Source organism: Pleurodeles waltl, chromosome 6, assembly GCF_031143425.1.
Source record: "Pleurodeles waltl isolate 20211129_DDA chromosome 6, aPleWal1.hap1.20221129, whole genome shotgun sequence".
Classification (NCBI taxonomy): domain Eukaryota; kingdom Metazoa; phylum Chordata; class Amphibia; order Caudata; family Salamandridae; genus Pleurodeles; species Pleurodeles waltl.
Genome location: NC_090445.1, coordinates 42,528,674 through 42,550,431, shown reverse-complemented (window position 1 = coordinate 42,550,431; position 21,758 = coordinate 42,528,674). Strand labels below are relative to the sequence as shown.

The 21,758-nt window shown below is 45.2% G+C and overlaps 1 protein-coding gene across 5 annotated transcripts in view; it reads left to right on the top strand.

The window, feature by feature from the left end:
* EHMT2 (euchromatic histone lysine methyltransferase 2) overlaps positions 1 to 19,112 on the top strand; it is a 220,706-nt gene extending 201,594 nt beyond the window's left edge. For all 5 annotated transcript variants that reach the window (XM_069237196.1, XM_069237195.1, XM_069237194.1 and 2 more), the window contains one exon: positions 17,647 to 19,112. In XM_069237196.1, the coding sequence (XP_069093297.1) occupies positions 17,647 to 17,833 (187 nt within the window). In that variant the 3' untranslated portion in view covers positions 17,834 to 19,112. The remainder of the gene's footprint in view (positions 1 to 17,646) is intronic.
* Positions 19,113 to 21,758: the final 2,646 nt, after the last annotated feature.

Here is a 21,758-nt window from a genome sequence, read left to right as displayed (position 1 = left end):
ATGCGGCCCTTACAACAGTGCCTAGCATCACAATGGTCACAGGCACAAGGTCAACTTACATACACCTCGCTTTAATGGTGGAACAGTATAAATTTAAACCAAGGGCGGCCTTTCCAAGACCCAGTGCCACAATATGTAATAACGACAGATGCCTCCATGATAGGGTGGGGAGCACACCTCAATCAACACAGCATCCAGGGACAATGGGACACTCAGCAAAAACAGTTTCACATAAATCACTTAGAACTATTGGCAGTATTTCTAGCGCTGAAAGCATTTCAACCCATAATAAGCCACAAACACATTCTTGTCAAAACAGACAACATGACAACGATGTATTGCCTAAACAAACAGGGAGGAACACACTCAACACAGTTGTGTCTCCTGGCACAGAAAATATGGCATTGGGCGATTCACAACCACATTCGCCTAATAGCACAATTTATTCCAGGAATTCAGAATCAGTTAGCAGACAATCTCTCTCGGGATCACCAACAGATCCACAAATGGGAGATTCACCCCCAAATACTGAACACTTACTTCCAGAGTTGGGGAACACCACAAATAGATCTATTTGCAACAAAGGAAAATGCAAAATGCCAAAACTTCGCATCCAGGTACCCACAAGATCAGTCTCAGGGCAATGCGTTATGGATGAGTTGGTCAGGGATATTTGCTTACGCTTTTTCCCCTCTCCCACTCCTTCCATATCTGGTAAACAAGTTGAGTCAAAACAAACTCAGACTCGTACTAATAGCGCCAACATGGGCAAGACAACCTTGGTACACAACACTACTAGACCTCTCAGTAGTGCCTCATGTCAAACTACCAAACAGACCAGATCTGTTAACACAACACAAACAACAGATCAGACACCCAAATCCAGCATCACTGAATCTAGCAATTTGGCTCCTGAAGTCCTAGGGTTCGGACACTTAGACCTTACACAGGAAGGTCAAGCAGTACTACGAACATTGTTTCAAACAACTTCAACTCCTACAGGCTGAACCACCGCTTTTGGGGAGATAACTGCTTACTAGTCTATGCACAGCATGTGTATCTGCAGCTACACATGCCATCGAACGGAAAATGTCACTTACCCAGTGTACATCTGTTCGTGGCATTAGTCGCTGCAGATTCACATGCGCCCACCCGCCTCCCCGGGAGCTTGTAGCCGTTTAGAAGTTGATCTTGAACATTTGTAAATTTGTAAATATATTACTTTAAACTACATTATGTACATACGTATTCACTCCATTGCATGGGCACTATTACTAGCATACACAACTCCTACCTCACCTTCTTCTTTGAAGAAAAACAACTTGTAACACTCCGAGCCCAACACCAGATGGCGGGATGTGCACAGCATGTGAATCTGCAGATACACATGCTGTGCACATCCCGCCATCTAGTGTTGGGCTCGGAGGGTTACAAGTTGTTTTTCTTCGAAGAAGTCTTTTCGAGTAACGAGATCGAGGGACTCCTCCCCTTTCGGCTCCATTGCGCATGGGCGTCGACTCCATCTTACATTGTTTTCTTTCCGCCATCGGGTTCGGACGTGTTCCTTTTCGCTCCGCGTTTCGGTTTGGAAAGTTAGTTAAATCTCGGAAAATTCGACGGTATTGTTTGCGTTCGGTATCGGGTTAGTTCCAACAGATCGACACCGAATTTTGAAGAGCTCCAGTGGCCCTTCGGGGTTTTAGATTCCCCGGCGGGGCCTGGTCGGCCCGACCGCATGAGTCTTCAAGGCTAATGGAACGGACCCCATTCCGCGTCTGCCCCGAATGTCACAACAAGTATCCTTATACAGATCAGCATCTGGTCTGTGATTTGTGTTTGTCTCCAGAACACAAAGAGTATACCTGTGAGGCCTGTCGAGCGTTTCGGTCGAGGAAGACGTTAAGAGACCGAAGAGCAAGAAGACTACAAATGGCGCCGGCAGGACAACAACACTTGGAAGAAGAAGAAGAAGAAAGCTTCTTGTAGGAAGTTGGCTCTGTATGTGCTATTTCAAAGTAAGGAATAGCATGCACAGAGTCCAAGGGTTCCCCTTAGAGGTAAGATAGTGGCAAAAAGAGATAATACTAATGCTCTATTTTGTGGTAGTGTGGTCGAGCAGTAGGCTTATCAAAGGAGTAGTGTTAAGCATTTGTTGTACATACACACAGGCAATAAATGAGGAACACACACTCAGAGACAAATCCAGCCAATAGGTTTTGTTATAGAAAAATATCTTTTCTTAGTTTATTTTAAGAACCACAGGTTCAAATTTTACATGTAATATCTCATTTGAAAGGTATTGCAGGTAAGTACTCTAGGAACTTTGAATCATTACTTTAGCATGTATACTTTTTACATAAAACACAAATAGCTGTTTTAAAAGTGGACACAGTGCAATTGTCACAGTTCCTGGGGGAGGTAAAGTTTTGTTCGTTTTCACAGGTAAGTAAGTCACTTACAGGTTTCAGTTTTTGGTCCAAGGTAGCCCACCGTTGGGGGTTCAGGGCAACCCCAAAGTCACCACACCAGCAGCTCAGGGCCGGTCAGGTGCAGAGGTCAAAGAGGTGCCCAAAACACATAGGCTTCAATGGAGGTAAGGGGGTGCCCCGGTTCCAGTCTGCCAGCAGGTAAGTACCCGCGTCTTCGGAGGGCAGACCAGGGGGGTTTTGTAGGGCACCGTGGGGGACACAAGTCCACACCCTCAGCAGCGCGGGTGCAGTGTGTAAACAAGCGTCGGGTTTTCTTTAGTTTTCAATGGGAGACCAAGGGGTCTCTTCAGCGGTGCAGGCAGGCAAGGGGGGGGCTCCTCGGGGTAGCCACCACCTGGGCAAGGGAGAGGGCCTCCTGGGGGTCACTCCTGCACAGGAGTTCTGTTCCTTTAGGTGCTGGGGGCTGCGGGTGCAGGGTCTTTTCCAGCCGTCGGGAAATGGAGTTTCAGGCAGTCGCGGTCAGGGGGAGCCTCGGGATTCCCTCTGCAGGCGTCGCTGTGGGGGCTCAGGGGGGACAACTTTGGTTACTCACGGTCTCGGGGCGCCGGAGGGTCCTCCCTGAGTTGTTGTTTCTCCACCAGTCGAGTCGGGGTCGCCGGGTGCAGTGTTGCAAGTCTCACGCTTCTTGCGGGGAGTTGCAGGGGTCTTTAAATCTGCTACTTGAAACAAAGTTGCAGTTCTTTTGGAGCAGGGCCGCTGTCCTCTGGAGTTTCTTGTCTTTCTCGAAGCAGGGCAGTCCTCAGAGGATTCAGAGGTCGCTGGTCCCTTGGAAAGCGTCGCTGGAGCAGGTTTCTTTTGGAAGGCAGGAGACAGGCCGGTAAGTCTGGGGCCACGGCAGTTGGTGTCTTCTGGTCTTCCTCTGCAGGGGTTTTTCAGCTCAGCTGTCCTTCTTCTTGTAGTTGCAGGAATCTCACTCTTTAGGTTCAGGGAAGCCCTTAAATACTAAATTTAAGGACGTGTTTAGGTCTGGGGGGTTAGTAGCCAATGGCTACTAGCCCTGAGGGTGAGTACACCCTCTTTGTGCCTCCTCCCAAGGGGAGGGGGTCACATCCCTAATCCTATTGGGGGAATCCTCCATCTGCAAGATGGAGGATTTCTAAAAGTTAGTCACTTCAGCTCAGGACACCTTAGGGGCCGTCCTGACTGGCCAGTGACTCCTCCTTGTTGTTTTCTTTGTTTCCTCCGGCCTTGCCGCCAAAAGTGGGGGCCGTGGCCGGAGGGGGCGGGCAACTCCACTAGCTGGAGTGTCCTGCGGTGCTGTGACAAAGGGGTGAGCCTTTGAGGCTCACCGCCAGGTGTTACAGCTCCTGCCTGGGGGAGGTGTTAGCATCTCCACCCAGTGCAGGCTTTGTTACTGGCCTCAGAGTGACAAAGGCACTCTCCCCCTGGGGCCTGCAACATGTCTCTAGTGTGGCAGGCTGCTGGAACCAGTCAGCCTACACAGATAGTCGGTTACAATTTCAGGGGGCACCTCTAAGGTGCCCTCTGGGGTGTGTTTTACAATTAAATGTACACTGGCATCAGTGTGCATTGATTGTGCTGAGAAGTTTGATACCAAACTTCCCAGTTTTCAGTGTAGCCATTATGGTGCTGTGGAGTTCGTGTTTGACAGACTCCCAGACCATATACTCTTATGGCTACCCTGCACTTACAATGTCTAAGGTTTGGCTTAGACACTGTAGGGGCACAGTGCTCATGCACTGGTGCCCTCACCTATGGTATAGTGCACCCTGCCTTAGGGCTGTAAGTCCTGCTAGAGGGGTGTCTTACCTATACTGCATAGACAGTGAGAGGCTGGCATGGCACCCTTAGGGGAGTGCCATGTCGACTTACTCATTTTGTTCTCACTAGCACACACAAGCTGGCAAGCAGTGTGTCTGTGCTGAGTGAGGGGTCTCTAGGGTGGCATAAGACATGCTGCAGCCCTTAGAGACCTTCCCTGGCATCAGGGCCCTTGGTACCAGGGGTACCAGTTACAAGGGACTTATCTGGGTGCCAGGGTGTGCCAATTGTGGATACAAAAGTACAGGTTAGGGAAAGAACACTGGTGCTGGGGCCTGGTTAGCAGGCCTCAGCACACTTTCAATTCAAAACATAGCATCAGCAAAGGCAAAAAGTCAGGGGGTAACCATGCCAAGGAGGCATTTCCTTACACAACCCCCCCCCCCCCCCCCAACGAAAGAGGATGAGACTTACCTTTCCCAAGAGAGTCTTCATTTTCTAAGTGGAAGAACCTGGAAAGGCCATCTGCATTGGCATGGGCAGTCCCAGGTCTGTGTTCCACTATAAAGTCCATTCCCTGTAGGGAGATGGACCACCTCAACAGTTTTGGATTTTCACCTTTCATTTGCATCAGGCATCTGAGAGGTCTGTGGTCAGTTTGAACTACAAAGTGAGTACCAAAGAGATATGGTCTCAGCTTCTTCAGGGACCAAACCACAGCAAAGACCTCCCTCTCAATGGCACTCCAACGCTGCTCCCTGGGGAGTAACCTCCTGCTAATGAAAGCAACAGGCTGGTCAAGGCCATCATCATTTGTTTGGGACAAAACTGCCCCTATCCCATGTTCAGAGGCATCTGTTTGCACAATGAATTGCTTGGAGTAATCTGGAGCTTTTAGAACTGGTGCTGTGCACATAGCTTGTTTCAGGGTGTCAAAGGCCTGTTGGCATTCTACAGTCCAGTTTACTTTCTTGGGCATTTTCTTGGAGGTGAGTTCTGTGAGGGCTGTCACAATGGATCCATATCCCTTCACAAACCTCCTATAGTACCCAGTCAAGCCAAGGAATGCCCTGACTTGAGTCTGGATTTTTGGAGCTACCCAGTCCAGAATAGTCTGGATCTTGGGTTGGAGTGGCTGAACTTGGCCTCCACCTACAAGGTGTCCCAAGTAAACCACAGTTCCCTGCCCTATCTGGCATTTGGATGCCTTGATAGAGAGGCCTGCAGATTGCAGAACCTTCAAAACCTTCTTCAGATGGACCAGGTGATCCTGCCAGGTGGAGCTGAAGACAGCAATATCATCAAGATAAGCTGCACTAAAGGATTCCAACCCAGCAAGGACTTGATTCACCAACCTTTGGAAGGTGGCAGGGGCATTCTTTAAACCAAAGGGCATAACAGTGAAATGATAATGCCCATCAGGGGTGGAGAATGCTGTCTTTTCTTTTGCTCCAGGGGCCATTTTGATTTGCCAGTACCCTGCTGTTAAGTCAAAGGTACTTAAGAATTTGGCAGCCCCTAATTTGTCTATTAGCTCATCAGCTCTAGGTATGGGATGGGCATCTGTCTTGGTGACAGAATTAAGACCTCTGTAGTCCACACAAAACCTCATCTCTCTCTTTCCATCTTTGGTGTGAGGTTTGGGGACTAAGACCACTGGGCTAGCCCAGGGGCTGTCAGAGTGCTCAATTACTCCCAACTCCAGCATCTTGTGGACTTCCACTTTGATGCTTTCTTTAACTTGGTCAGACTGTCTAAAAATTTTGTTTTTGACAGGCATGCTGTCTCCTGTGTCCACATCATGGGTACACAGGTGTGTCTGACCAGGGGTTAAAGAGAAGAGCTCAGCAAACTGTTGCAGGACCTTCCTACAATCAGATTGCTGTTGGCCAGAGAGGGTGTCTGAATAGATCACTCCATCCACTGAGCCATCTTTAGGGTTTGATGAGAGGAGATCAGGGAGAGGTTCACTCTCAGCTTCCTGGTCCTCATCTGTTACCATCAACAGATTTACATCAGCCCTATCATGGAAGAGTTTTAGGCGGTTTACATGGATCACCCTTTTGGGGCTCCTGCTTGTGCCTAGGTCCACCAGGTAGGTGACCTGACTCTTCTTTTCCAGGATGGGGTAAGGGCCACTCCATCTGTCCTGAAGTGCCCTGGGAGCCACAGGCTCCAAAACCCAAACTTTCTGCCCTGGTTGGAACTCAACCATGGCAGCCTTTTGGTCATACCAAAATTTCTGGAGCTGTTGGCTGGCCTCAAGGTTTTTACTTGCCTTTTCCATGTACTTTCCATACCTAAACATCCGGCCTCTGAGCCGAAATCGAGTTCCTACACCGAGGAACAGGGCCTGTCCTCACAGATGCAAGGACACAGATTCGGATAGGAACTAGAGGCAGGGGAGCCAGATTACACTCAAAGAAGGCTCCACATTCAAAAAGACACAGGGAGGATCAGTACTCTCCCTCCAATTCGAATTAAAAGGAAACTTGCCTTCCAAGAGAAAGACAAACAGCCACAAGCAAAGGTGGCAAGACAAGTAACTCCACCATCTCCACAACGCTCACCACAACCATCACCGGTAGCCACTCCACCAATGATGCAGTCTCCAACTCAAACAGGAATGAGTCAAGATGATCCAGACGCATGGGACCTTTATGATCCGCCGGTATCAGATAACAGTCCGACTGTTATCCAGCGAGACAGTCACCACCTGAGGACAGTACTGCCTACACACAGGTGGTGTCAAGAGCAGCTGCGTTTCACAATGTCTCCCTGCACGCTGAACCTATAGAAGTTGACTTTCTATTTAATACACTGTCGTCCACACATAGCCAGTACCAGAGTCTCCCTATGTTACCGGGAATGCTGAAACACTCCAAACAAGTGTTTCAGGAGCCTGTGAAGGGCAGGGCCATTACTCCAAGGGTGGAGAAAAAGTACAAACTGCCACCAACAGACCCTGTGTACATTACGCAGCAATTAACACCAGACTCAGTGGTAGTAGGGGCAGCTCGCAAAAGGGCGAACTCACACACCTCAGGAGATGCACCACCTCCAGACAAGGAAAGTCGCAAGTTCGACGCTGCGGGGAAAAGGGTTGCGGCACAAGCAGCCAACCAATGGCGCATTGCCAATTCACAGGCATTGCTGGCTAGATATGATATGTCTCAGAGGGACGAAATGCAACATTTCATTGAACACCTGCCCAAAGAGTTCCAAAAGAGAGCACAACAAGTGGTGGAGGAAGGACAGAGTATCTCTAACAATCAGATACGGTCAGCAATGGATGCAGCTGACACAGCTGCTAGGACTGTGAATACAGCAGTGACCATACGGAGACACGCATGGCTGCGTACATCAGGATTCAAGCCGGAGATACAACAAGCCGTGCTGAATATGCCATTTAACGGACAGCAGTTGTTTGGGCCTGAGGTGGACACTGCTATCGAAAAACTTTAAAAGGACACAGATACGGCTAAAGCCATGGGCGCACTCTACTCCCCACAGAGCAGAGGCACTTTTCGGAAATCACAGTTTTGAGGGGGGTTTCGGGGACAGAGCACAGAACCCGCAACCTCACAAACAAGACCCACTTATCAGAGTCAATACCAGCGGGGAAGTTTTCGGGGACAATACAGAGGGGGACAGTTCCTAAAGAGTAGAAGGAAGTTCCAGAGTCCCAAAACTCCACAAAATAAACAGTGACTTCAACGTCACAAATCCCCAACACATAACACCAGTGGGGGGAGACTAGCCAAGTTCTACAAAAACTGGGAAGAAATAACAACAGACACGTGGGTCCTAGCCATTATCCAGCATGGTTATTGCATAGAATTTCTACAATTCCCTCCAAATGTCCCACCGAAAACACACATGTCCAAACAACACATGGATCTTTTACAACTGGAGGTCCAAGCGTTGTTGCAAAAAGATGCAATAGAGCTAGTACCAATTCATCAGAAAGGAACAGGAGTTTACTCCCTGTACTTTTTCATACCCAAAAAAGACAAAACTCCAAGACCTTTCTTAGATCTCAGAACATTAAACATCTACATCAAATCAGATCACTTTCACGTGACACTGCAAGACGTGATCCCAATGCTCAAACAGCAAGACTACATGACAACACTAGACCTCAAGGATGCATATTTCCATATACCTAGACATCCTTCCCACAGAAAGTACTTAAGGTCCGTATTCCAAGGGGTACATTAGCAGTTCAAAGTGTTGCCATTCGGGATAACAACAGCGCCAAGAGTTTTTACGAAATGCCTGGCAGTAGTGGCTGCTCATATCAGAAGCCAGCAAATACATGTGTTCCCATAACTAGACGATTGGTTAATCAAAACCAATACACTAGAAAGGTGTTCACAACACACAAAGTATGTCATAGAAACCCTTCACAAGCTAGGTTTCTCACTCAACTACAACAAATCACACCTACAGCCGTGTCAAATACAACAATACTTAGGAGCAACAATCAACACAACAAAAGGGATTGCCATTCCAAGTCCACAAAGGGTACAGGCATTTCAAAACGTAATACAAGCCATGTCCCCAAAACAAAAGTTACAGGTAAAATTAGTGATGAAACTACTAGGCATGATGTCCTCATGCATAGCCATTGTCCCAAACGCAAGATTACACATGCGGCCCTTACAACAGTGCCTAGCATCACAATGGTCACAAGCACAGGGTGACAACAATGTATTATCTGAACAAACAGGGAGGGACACACTCCACGCAGTTGTGTCTCTTAGCACAGAAAATATGGCATTGGGCGATTCACAACCACATGCCTAATAGCGCAGTTCATACCAGGAATTCAGAACCAGTTAGACAATCTCTCGGGATCACCAATAGATCCACGAATGGGAAATTCATCCCCAAATACTAAAGACTTACTTCCAAAGATGGGGAACACCGCAAATAGACCTATTTGCAACAAAAGAAAATGCAAACTGCCAAAACTTCGCATCCAGGTACCCACAGGCTCAGTCTCAGGGCAATGCGTTATGGATGAGTTGGTCAGGGATATTTGCATACGCTTTTCCCCCTCTCCCACTCCTTCCATATCTAGTAAACAAATTGAGTCAAAACAAACTCAAACTCATACTAATAGCATCAACTTGGGCACGACAACCTTGGCACACAACACTACTAGACCTCTCAGTAGTGCCTCATATCAAACTGCCAAACAGACCAGATCTGTTAACTCAACACAAACAACAGATCAGACACCCAAATCCAGCATAGCTGAATCTAGCAATTTGGCTCCTGAAGTCTTAGAATTCGGACATCTAGACCTCACACAGGAATGTTTGGAGGTCATAAAACAAGCTAGGAAACCAACCACAAGACATTGCTATGCAAATAAGTGGAAAAGATTTGTTTATTACTGCCATAATAATCAAATTCAACCATTACACACATCTGCTAAAGACATCGTAAGCTACCTACTACACTTACAAAAGTCAAAGTTAGCTTTTTCATCCATTAAAATACATCTCACCGCAATTTCAGCTTATCTGCAAATTACGCACTCAACTTCATTATTCAGGATCCCAGTCATAAAAGCATTTATGGAGGGTCTGAAAAGAATTATCCCACCAAGAACACCACCAGTTCCTTCGTGGAACCTCAACATTGTCTTAACACGACTCGGGTCCACCTTTTGAACCCATGCACTCATATGAGATACAATAATTAACATGGAAAGTAGCATTTCTAATAGCCATCACATCTCTAAGAAGAGTAAGTGAAATACAAGCATTTACCATACAAGAACCCTTTATTCAGATACACAAGCATAAGGTAGTTCTGCGAACAAATCCTAAGTTCTTACCGAAAGTCATATCACCGTTCCACTTAAATCAAACAGTGGAACTACCATTGTGCTTTCCAGAACCAGATTCTGTAGCTGAGAGAGCATTACATACATTAGACATCAAAAGGGCATTAATTTACTACATTGATAGAACAAAACAAATTCGCAAAACAAAACAATTGTTCGTTGCCTTCCAAAAACCTCATGCAGGGAATCCAATATCCAAACACGGCATTGCCAGATGGATAGTTAAATGCATTCAAACCTGTTATATCAAAGCAAAAAGAGAACTGCCTATAAGACCAAAGGCACACTCAACTAGAAAGAAAGGTGCTACCATGGCCTTTCTAGGAAACATACCAATGATTGAAATATGTAAGGCAGCAACATGGTCTACGCCTCCTACGTTTACCAAGCACTACTGCGTGGATGTGTTAACAACACAGCAAGCCACAGTAGAAAAAGCAGTACTACGAACTTTATTTCAAACAACTTCAACTCCTACAGGCTGAGACACCGCTTTTTGGGGAGATAACTGCTTACTAGTCTATGCACAGCATGTGTATCTGCAGCTACAGATGCCATCGAACGGAAAATGTCACTTACCCAGTGTACATCTGTTCGTGGCATGAGACGCTGCAGATTCACATGCGCCCTCCCACCTCCCCAGGAGCCTGTAGCCGTTTTTAAGTTGATCTTGAACATTTGTAAATTTGTAAATATATCACTTTAAACCACATTATGTACATACATATTTACTCCATTGCATGGGCACTATTACTATATACACAACTCCTACCTCACCCTCTGCGGGGAAAACAATCTAAGATGGAGTCGACGCCCATGCGCAATGGAGCCGAAAGGGGAGGAGTCCCTCGATCTCATGACTCGAAAAGACTTCTTCGAAGAAAAACAACTTGTAACACTCCGAGCCCAACACTAGATGGCGGGATGTGCACAGCATGTGAATCTGCAGCGTCTGATGCCACGAACAGATGTACACTGGGTAAGTGACATTTTCCATATATATATATATATGTGTGTGTGTGTGTATATATGTATGTATATATGTGTGTGTGTGTGTGTATATATATATATATATATATATATATATGTATAGTCACTGAAAAAAAACAAAGGTGACAGGTACATTATAATTGACAATTTACCCACACAAAATACTTACAGTTCTACTTATGTTAAGAAACTATAACACACGGCCTAAAGTTACTTTACAGCACAAGTTATAGTTTCTTCAGATAAGTATAACTATTAACTGCTGAATTTCTATGATTTTGGGTGGGGTAAACCGTCAGCCTAACTATAACGTCCCTGTAACCTTTCTGTTTTTTCAGTGAAATTGTGTGAATATTTTAATGCAAAGCAATATATAATTACCATTTGTTAATAAAACCACAGCGGCACACAGCTTTCGGCCATGTGCAGCAGGGGTTGGCTGCACATGGCCTGGTCTGTGGCCAAGACACCCCCACCTCCCAATTCCCTATAAACTCTCACTGCAAACAGCCGAAGGCTGTGAGCGGCGGGGGGTTGTTGTGAGAGTGGGTGTATTTAATGTTATTTTATTTTTATTTTTTTATGCATTGTGCCTGGAATCTGGGGATCCTTCGCAAAGTTGTCCTTGGGGGCAGCTCTGACCCCCCATGGTGGATCTGCAGATCAGGAATAAAAACATTTTTGGGCAATTTCTTGAAAAAGTTATTTCTTATCAAGCTCAAAACTTCTTAAATACGGGCAATGATGACACCAAACGCACATCAGATGACATGAGATTCCACTGCATGGCTGAGACAAAAGCCACGGTGCATTCCGTCTACGGTGCACTCGGGGACAAACTCTAGGAATGGTAAGAAGCATGTCCCCAGCTGATCATAAGCTTCTAAGTGGGATATGTTGCTGTATTAACACTTGTAAATATCTTGGCCCGTCCTGTTCACCGCTTGTTAAATGAGTAGCATGGTCTTAAAACAACAACAAAAATCACTCTCTTGTGCACTGGAAGCCAGTGCAGGTCCCGAAGATAGGGTGCAGATCGATTGACATGGTGCGATCCACAGTAGCAATTTTGATGCTGCATTCTGTATTTTCTTGCAGAAGCTGGTTAAAATATAGTCAGTTACTATAGTTCGGTATTGAGGCAATAGTGACGTTGAGGGTGCCAGAAGAATGCCCAAACATTTCCTGGTAGCTTTCAGAAACTTAAAGCAGGGCGCTGAAACAGTTGTGACCTGTGAATTAAGAGAGCCCATGATCACATTTCTGGCATTTAATGAGGGACTAGGGGAATGGCTCAGATCAGGTGGCTCCCAGGATTGGCCCTAAATAGAATTTGGGGTACTAAATTTCAAAATGTCTGTTTGCTAGAATTACCGTTTTTGGTGCATCCAGGTGGCCAAGGCAGATAGATAGTCTTTAAAATGATGTTGTGACATTGCTGTTTGATCTGCTATTGAGAGTACCAGTTGTGTGACATCTGACTATGAACCTATTGTGAAACCAAAGGCGAGCTATAATTGTTTTAGATGTAGAGGACCATTGGTGCTCCTCTATACTGCGACCTCATAAGGACACAGATAAGGAAGAGAGTGATGACGGTAGTGTTGACAAAGATCTAAATGATGATGGCACAATGACATATGATGTTGATGCTGCACAGATTAACCATGAAGATGAACAAGGACCTTTACCAGTGAAAGGATCAGAGTTGGAATAATTTATAGCATCAGATGACTGTAGACTACAACCTGAACCTCGTGATTCATCAGCAGGTGACATAGGGAGGTTTAATTGCCTTCTAGAAAGAGCACTGTAGAGGTTTAGTCTTACTACCTCTTCTGTGGGAAAGCTGTGTTTCTTGTTTTATTTTAATGAGAAAATACATAAAGACGAAAAATGCAAAATTGTGGTGCTACCCTCATTGGAAAAGAGGGTTGCCACCGATGAGACTGCTATCACATGAGTTAACTTGTAAAGAACAGAAAAATACAAGACATAGATATTCTTTCTGCTTGCATTCTGAATCAATGTAAGGCCAGGTTTAGTGATCTCTGTAGCTGTAAAACCCATGGTTCCTCATTGGATTTGTCATTTAACTTAATCATGCAGATCTCCAACTCAAAAGTGATGAGGCATGACAGATGGTTCAAAAGTGCATTGATCAGACCTGATGTACAACATCAAATAATGGACATGCCATTTGATGGACAGAATATTTTTGGAATGCAGATGGATGAAACTTGACAATCCATCAATACAGATACGGGCTAATAAACAAGAAGCCATGTGAGAACAGGGAGGACAGTACTCTTGTTTTAACAGTTGGGGAAAGAGATCCTGTCTTGATTGGTCTCTCTGACTCCTGTTAATCCTCCTGTAAATCCACCAAGAAAGTAAAAGCACCAACATTTCCAGGAGTGGAAATCAGGTTTCTCCATCGCTTGCAGAAGGAGCCCGTAAAGGAGTTACCTATCATTTAAAAGGGACTCCGTTTTTATTCCAGATTCGTTCTGATACCAAAAAGTGTGGAGACTGCTGACTAGTATTAGATCTGCAGGGCCTGAATAAATATAATTAAAAAAATAGGGTTTCCCATGGTCACCTTTCAGGTGATAGCCCAGTTTCTCAAGGAGGTTGACTTCCTGACTTAGATCTAGTGTATGCGTGCTTCAGTGTGCCATTCATAGAGGGCACCGAAAATACATACATTTTAGAATAACGGGTGTTAAGGGGCTATCTGCATTGTCAAGTCTGCGCTTCCAAACTTTCACATAGTGTATGGCTCTAGTAACACTCTCTGTGTCTGTAAAGTTATTCTGCTGTCCAGATGCCCGATGCATGTGCTCTGACTCCCAGTGTATGTGTACGATTGGCAACACATTTGTCTCCTATCCCTCACAAGTCCCTAATATATGATACAAAAGTTATCCAGGACTAGTCATTTAAATATCACCAGTCGACTGTATCACCTAAATTTGCCACCACAGCTTTGACAGGATGAAAACCTGCCAACCCGACATGGCAAAATAAACTCTTAGCCAGGTTAAAACCTTCCTGTTTAATAATTGTGATCCCTTCCCCCTCAACCCTCCGCTACCCACCACCTAGGGAAGGCCTTGGTAGCCGACCAGGCATTGTGCTTGATATTTTTTTTTTAAAAAGGGCGTGTTCCTTTTGCATTTCATTTGCGTTTAACATGCACTGACAGTGAAAATACAAATTTGCCTTTTTCAGTGTAGCACGGCTGGTGGTCCCATTCACTAACATGGAGTTTCTTTAGCTGCTGCACGAAGTGCCTGAGCTGAGGGTTTACTTCGAGACCGAACTGGGCCTGATAGTGTTTGTCTTTATGACATGGTGAGGTCTTAAAACCACATGATAATCCACTTTCCTACATTGTGTTTTGCGATGTCTGATTTCTTTCTGAAGAAGCAAAAGGGATCCATCCACTCGTTGGAGAGAGGTCAAAAGATAAAAACAGCAGCCACTGTCAGGAAAGTCAAAGCTTTATTAGTAAGCATGCTGTTCTGCATCCTACTTCTACCGTAGGGTCACCTCCACATTGAGGTAGTCAGAAGCATTTAACATGCAGTGGCATCAAGTAAAGGGGGATTGGAATGAAGCAATTTCACTCAGCAGATGAGGAAAGATTTGCAGTGGTGGGTAGACAGAGATAACATTTTAAGGGCAAAAACCTATTATCTCCCCTTAACCAGTTGTTCCTGACTACAGATGCTTCGCTGTTGGGATGGGGAGGTCATCTGCGGAATCTTCATGTCAGCAGAGAATGGTCTCAGTCAGAGATCAGGTTATTCAGTCTAGTTCTCGTAGCTTTTGTACAGGGAGTGAAGAATGCCCAAGTGACTGACATACAAGGAGAAACCAGGTCTCTCCAGTTATCTCTGGCAACTCTGTGTCTGGGTATGGGACCTCGGCTATAATTTGGGTGTATTAGCCGAGCATTTGCCAGAAGTAGGGAATGCATGAGCTGATAGACTCAGCAGACAGGTTTCATACAACCATAAATGGGACATTTTACACAGAGCATTATCTCTAATAGTTTGTGACTGGGGAAGGCTCACTGGAACATGTTTTCAACAAGCCAAAAGTCTGTGTCCTTTATTCACCAACATATGGCCTTTCCAGAGGTCTGAGGGAGAACCTTTCTCAATTGATTGGTGAGTCGCATTCTTGAGTGCTTTTCCTTCATTTCTTCTGATACCCTGGGTTCTCTGCAAGATAAGGAATGTACCGTGCACACTGATTCTCGTCAATGCGACAACACTGGTCCATAGATTTATGGGGCACCTGTTCAGTTCAAACCAGATCCATAAATGTCCATGGACAGCACACTAGTAACCCATCTCAAACCGCAATCACTTCAGTGGATGGCCTGGCTCTTCCAGACCTAGAACATGGCCAGCTAGATCTTCAAGAAGACCCCATTTTACATTGAGAACTTACTTAAGGAAGTGTAAGTGCTTTGTGACCTGGGCTAGAACAGAAAGATAATATAGTTTTTTTTTGTTTTTTTTAATGTAACCCCTATCCGTTTTTATCATATCTTCTTAAAATTGGTTCCTTCAATACAACATACCTCTTGCAGTTTTTTTCAAGATATCTAATTAAAACCAAATGTATCTTTGTTTTCTTAAAAAACAAACGGTTCATGAAAAGTGTATTAACAACTTTTCTACTAACAACATTAATGAAAAGCCCATTCAAACAGATTCATAGAGCAACCATTCACACCTTTCTTCAGATATGGTTTTCCTGCTGCCCTTTACCTCGGTCAATAGATGTTAACTGCATGTCCTTTCAGATAAAGAGCCATAAGATGTTTCTTTAAATAAAAAGTCTTTCAGGACAAATGCGAAGTACACTCTAAACGTTCCAACAACTTTTAATCTTAATTAGCAGCTTTCATTACATACCCTTCCTCTGCAGGCCTCTACTGACGCTGAAAGGATCGTGTTCCCTTGATATCAAGTGATGTCTGATATTTCACCTACATTAGACCAGGGACTTCCATCAAATTGACCAGGTCACTGTGGCTGGGCTTGTGTGTAAACCCTTAGCAAATATGCTGACTAGATGGATTGTTTTATGCATCACAATGGGCCATAATATGATTGGAAGACCTCTCTCAGCTCACTGTGCTACAGGTATCCCAGCTACAAGTTCTCTTTGCTGAAGAATCGTTCAGAGATTTATAGAGAATGAACAAAGTAAAAACTGACAGCTTTTTCAAGCACTTATGAAATGTGAGGCTCTTTCTTGCCCACCACTCAATTTCTGTAACTGCTATGTTAATCTTGATTCAAGAGTCAGTTAGTTATCCAGTGCTGGAGAAGATCTTTTGTAGATTCACATCTGAGCTGCTCTCCTCCACTTTCATGAGTCTTTTACATTTACACTCCTGACACGGTTTGAAAATCTGGCAGTTGGAAGCCTCTCGCAGGGGGTCACAGCCTTGTTCCATCACCTCACTTGCTTGATTTTGGGTCTGTAATGAGGTGAAGAGAATATGTAAAGTTCATGTTTGTTTTCAGTGTTATTGAGAGTCAATATGTCTGTCCATACACACACAGATATGTTACTAGCCTGACAATAGTGAATAATTCAAGCATGCAAATCTACAAAAGATGTCCATGCTGGTGTACCATTGGTAGAGATAAGTAACTTGTCTATCATTCTGTGAACTTACAGCTGTTGGATGTGGCTTAATAGCATGTAGCCTTCCAAACTGTTTTTTTGGCTTATTGCAGTGAGTAGAGCACTGATGCTGAGAGCACTTTGTGTTCTGCTCAAAGTGGTGGTTTCCTAAAGAGCCAAGGAGTCCTTAATGTCTTCTTCTAAGAGGAGTGCATGCGTAGTATGTTACTATTAAATGATACATTTGGCTGAAGGCAGTGGCCACTTACTGTAGCGCTGCTTTGAAACGTTGAACAGTAAGCTGTTGCTTGTTAAGGTGATACAGGTTTACAGTTCTGCATAAGGTAAGGTGGAAGGGCCATTCTTCAAATGTTGTCTGGTGCTGGGAAAAAAGTCTGTGTATTTGCATAAGAAAAGTTTGAAGAGGAGGATAAAGTTGTAACAAGCTTGCCAAATAAGCTATCCTTTCATCATATGTTGTACATAGGACTATGATTGAGGAGCTGTTGAAATTAAGATTGTGTGTTCGGTTTATAGCAGTGCCGCATGGGTGGTGTACCTAGTGCAGGTTGTGCAGTGCTGCGGGTCATTTAGCGTGACGAGCTATGTTTGATGGCGTGTTCTGACAGTGGGTAAAGGGGTCTGGTCAGTAGTAATTCATTTTGTTGAGTACAATTCTTTGAGGGCGGTAAGGTGTGAAGTGATTAAAATGTTTGTGTACGGAGGGTAAGGACCTGATATTGGTAACACTGAGGTCTGTGGACTAGAACCTGCTGTGTATTGAAGGGAAGGTGCTCTTTTCTGTAGCATTCTGTCCTTGCACTACAGCTGCAGGTCTAACATCAGGAAGGGGAGAGTGGTACAAGCTGCTGTGCCCATCTAAAGGAACTATTGGAGAAGACATTAATCTCCTTTTGTTTGTTTCTTCAGCTTCGACTACGGGGATCGTTTCTGGGACATCAAGAGCAAATATTTCACATGCCAGTGTGGCTCTGAAAAATGCAAACACTCAGCTGAAGCCATCGCTTTGGAGCAGAACAGGCTAGCCCGGCTCGAGAGCCACCAAGAGCCTGTACCTGAGCCTGCACCTATGCCGTCTGCTGTCCCTGCCATGTAGTGGGCAGAGAGGGACCTGCCGCTGGAGTCAAACAGCCTGTCAGGCTTGTGCCTTCTGCTACGAACACCACTGGGGACCACTGAGGAGGGGATGTTTACATTCAGTGTTTCTTCCTACTCTGAGTCTACATTCGATCTCTGATGTAAGGGCATATGTTCATATTTTGCTTCTTCTGTTAACATGTCTTTTTGCCATGTGTATAGCAGTATTGTGAGTAATGTGATGGGGAAAGAGAGAGAGAGAGAGAGACAGAAGCTCATAGAGAGGTGGATTCCAGTCTAAAACATGGTCGTTCAGAAAGAAATGCAGTGCTTTTGTCACAGCAGTCTTTCAAAGTCACATATGGTGAACTAGCTATCGTAAAAGACTGACATATTAAAACCTTCTTAGGCCCCATACAGTTGTAGAGATGTTAGGTTGGCTGTGCTAGATCTATTTTCAAATTACCCATATCCATTTGGGTAGAATACAGATCCATGTGTAGGCTGGTTAGGCTAAGAAAAGAGGAAGCAGATCAAGAAGCTTGTTGGAGTCCCATGGACATTATCTACACATCTGCAATAATTAGTGTGGTCAGGACGGACCTGGTTGTGGTTAACAAATCCACTTGGTACTAGCAGTAAGGGAATAGATGGAGCATAGCCAGCTGGGGTAATCTTAGTCAAATGAAAACCAGGTATAGTATAGTTAAATGTGTGGCCAGGTGAGTAAGAATAGAGCGCTGGTACAGGACCACAAAGTCAAATACAGGCCTTTAATGCTTTCAGAGGGTGGTATAAACTTTTGTTAGGATCTGAACAGAGGATAAAGCGCCAGTGGTGTACATTTAAGGGAATACAAAATATGTCCTTCCTACACTTGGTTACCAGCCAACTAAAATGTGGTTGATACCACACTAGATTTTAAACCGGGAAATTGGATGTTGCTTGCAAAGATTCTTATAGCGCTGGTGCCGGCTGGGCTGTGCCTCAATCAGCTAGATGCACCATGGTGAAAGGTGTGACTGACATGCATCTAAAATTCCCACATGAGAAAACACATGGTAAATTGAAGAAGGGACAGTGGTGAAAATTCCACACATGCAAATCCATACTAGTCATTCAGATGTACTGTACTCACCAGCCACCTAACCTGTGCTCTTTGAGAAAAGTCTCTTACCAGCATGCACACTTTGTAATTAGGTCTCATCTCTTCACGTTCTCTCGTTGAAGGTTCTTTTGTCTGTGTGATAGGAACATTTTTACAAAGTCATTTTTTTTAAATAAACACACTATCTGTGTTTTGGTGTCCTTTTTGTGTGCATGATGCTTCATCTCTGTTGACTGCTGTGTAGCAGTGGTCTGTGCCAAAGGTTTGTGGTGGCCCCAGATAATCTCTGAGGGACTGACAGAAGGAGATCATAAACAGTATTGTAGTCCACGAACAGGGTCTTAGTACAAGAGGTAGGAGATAAGATCTTTATTTCATGTTTGGTTAACAGCAGCAGGTAGGCCCTGTCAGGGCTTTACCCCCCGTCTAACTCTTATCTCCTAGGTTCCACTAAGCACCAGCATTCTGTACTAACATTCATTCTCAGTATTCCAGACACCAGCTAATAGCGAGAGGGAATAGGGACAGTCAAGATAATACACCCCTTTTCTTACAACAAAACAAAGAACACCCATTATTTTACATTTAAAGTACAGGGACAGTCATCACGATAACTTGATCTTCAACATTTATAGTTTACCCATTCACCCAACAATGACTTGTGAAACTCTCCAGTACCCATGCAGACACACAAGCGCAAACAGCAGTCACAGAAATATTGTAGGAAGCTTGCTCTTAATATAGTGGAACAAAATGAGGTACACTGTGTAAAAAGTCCAAGCAAACCCTAGAGGTATCACAGAGGCACAAATGACATCTTAAATGCTCTCCTTTGGGGTAGTGTGGTCGAGCAGTTAGGCATATCAGAAGTTAGTGCTAAGCACGTTAGTCACACACTCATACAGTAAGTGAGACACACACTCAAAGAAATCAGACACCATTTTGTAAAAATAACACATGCTTTTATATAAACTTTGATACCAAGATCAACAGAATCAAGTAAGTGCTTTTTGAGGTAGTAATTTTTAGAGTTTTAGGTGTGGTAACGTTATCCTGTGGGGGAAAAACATGTACTGCATTTGGATACTTCACAGTGACTTACGGGACTGATCTCCAGCACTTAAGGTATGGGGCAGGGTCTACGGTCACACCAATAGGTCCCCTTGGGAGCCTCTGAGGGTACGGGTGCAGAGGTGTGTTATGGCATCGGGTGTCCCATTCACTTTAATGGGAAAGATCCAGTCGTGAAGTTGCTGCAAGCTATGATTAGAAAGTCAGTTGGGGGAACCTATAGGGGGGCTTGACCCTTGAGGTCCTCAAGCACGTGGGGACACCGTCTGTCTAGTTCTCCTCGGACAGTGGGGGGGGTGTTCAGATGCAGTGGTGACTTCTGACGTCTGGTCCAGTGCTGGAGTTACTTGCAGTGGCAGGGGGGCCCGCAGAAACAGACTGCAGGCATGGACTGGGGTTCCAGTCGGACCAAGCAAACATGGGGGCTCAGGTCTCACGAGGCTGGGAGATGTGGGGTCACCCTTGGTCCTCTTCTCCTTGGTCTGAAGCGGGCAGGTGAAGAGGTATCATGAAGCATCAGGTCTTTGTCTCCAGGTCACTCAGGGCTGCAGGGGGCGGGGGGGTCTGCAGAAGCAGGTTGTAGCTGCTGTCATGAAGTCCATAGTGGGTGAACTCAAGGTGGACTTTGTTTCTGGAGAGCCCGGGGACCACAATGACACCGTTGGATCACTTCAGCTAGGGCACAGTGGTAATGTCCGACGTCGGGATTTTGGTGGTCTCGGTCCTCACAGTTCCTTCTTGGGTTGCCTGCAGATGCAGGGAAGCAGCTCCTCTGTTCCAAGGGAGTTCTTCTTGGCGATTTGCAAAGCACTGGCTGCTCTCAGGGCTTCTTGGAGGTTGCAGTGGCAGGACAGGTCAGTTGCTCCTTAAGGGTTGGGTGCAGGAGGCAGGCTAGCAGGGTTGGTGCCAAGTCAGTCATACTACTCAGTTCTCTGGTTCAGCAGGTTTCTTGCCCACTTCTTATGTATCCAGTGAAGATCTAAGGATCTGGTATTGGGGAGGGGGCCTAAATACTAAATTTAGGGGGCATTAAGGGGAGTGAAGGGCAGTAGCCAATGTGCTACTTACCTTTGAGGTTACTACACCCTCTAGATGACAACTTCCGTTGGGGGAGTGAGCATCTCTCTGTCCCAGAATTCCTAATTCCACCACGCACACAAGATGGCGGAATTTCTAAGGCTGTGCGTATTTCAGACTATTCACTCTAGGGGTGTGTCCAGCCTGGAAAGGCAACACGCCTCCTGCATAGCTAAGTTTGCCGCCTGTCCAGGTGCCAGATAGGCCCTTTGGCAGGAGGGTCGGCATCTTCCTCTGAGGAAGACCAGATCTACATCCAAAAGGCGGTGGGCACGTTTGAAGCTTGCTGCCTTGGAATGTAGATTTGTAATTCATTCTGTGGGGAGGAGTGTGCAACACCATTACCTGAGCAGGCTTTGTTTCAGACCTCCAGAGAGCTAAGGCTCTCACCCTTGGGGTTAAGATTCTTGTCTGTTGGTGGTAGACTGGCTGGAACTAGTCAGTGAGCTCACCAGAGGCTGGTGGGTTTTCAGGGGACACTTCTAATGTGCCCTCTGGGTGCATGTGTTAATAAATCCATCACTGGAATCAATGAGGGTTTATTAATATGAGATGTTTGATACCAAACATCTCTATTTTCAGTGAAGCCATCATGTAGCTGGGGGAGCTCGTATTGACCAGTGTCCAGGACATGTATTTAAAATGGCTTCCCTGTGCACTTACTAATTCTAAGAATCGACAAGGACAT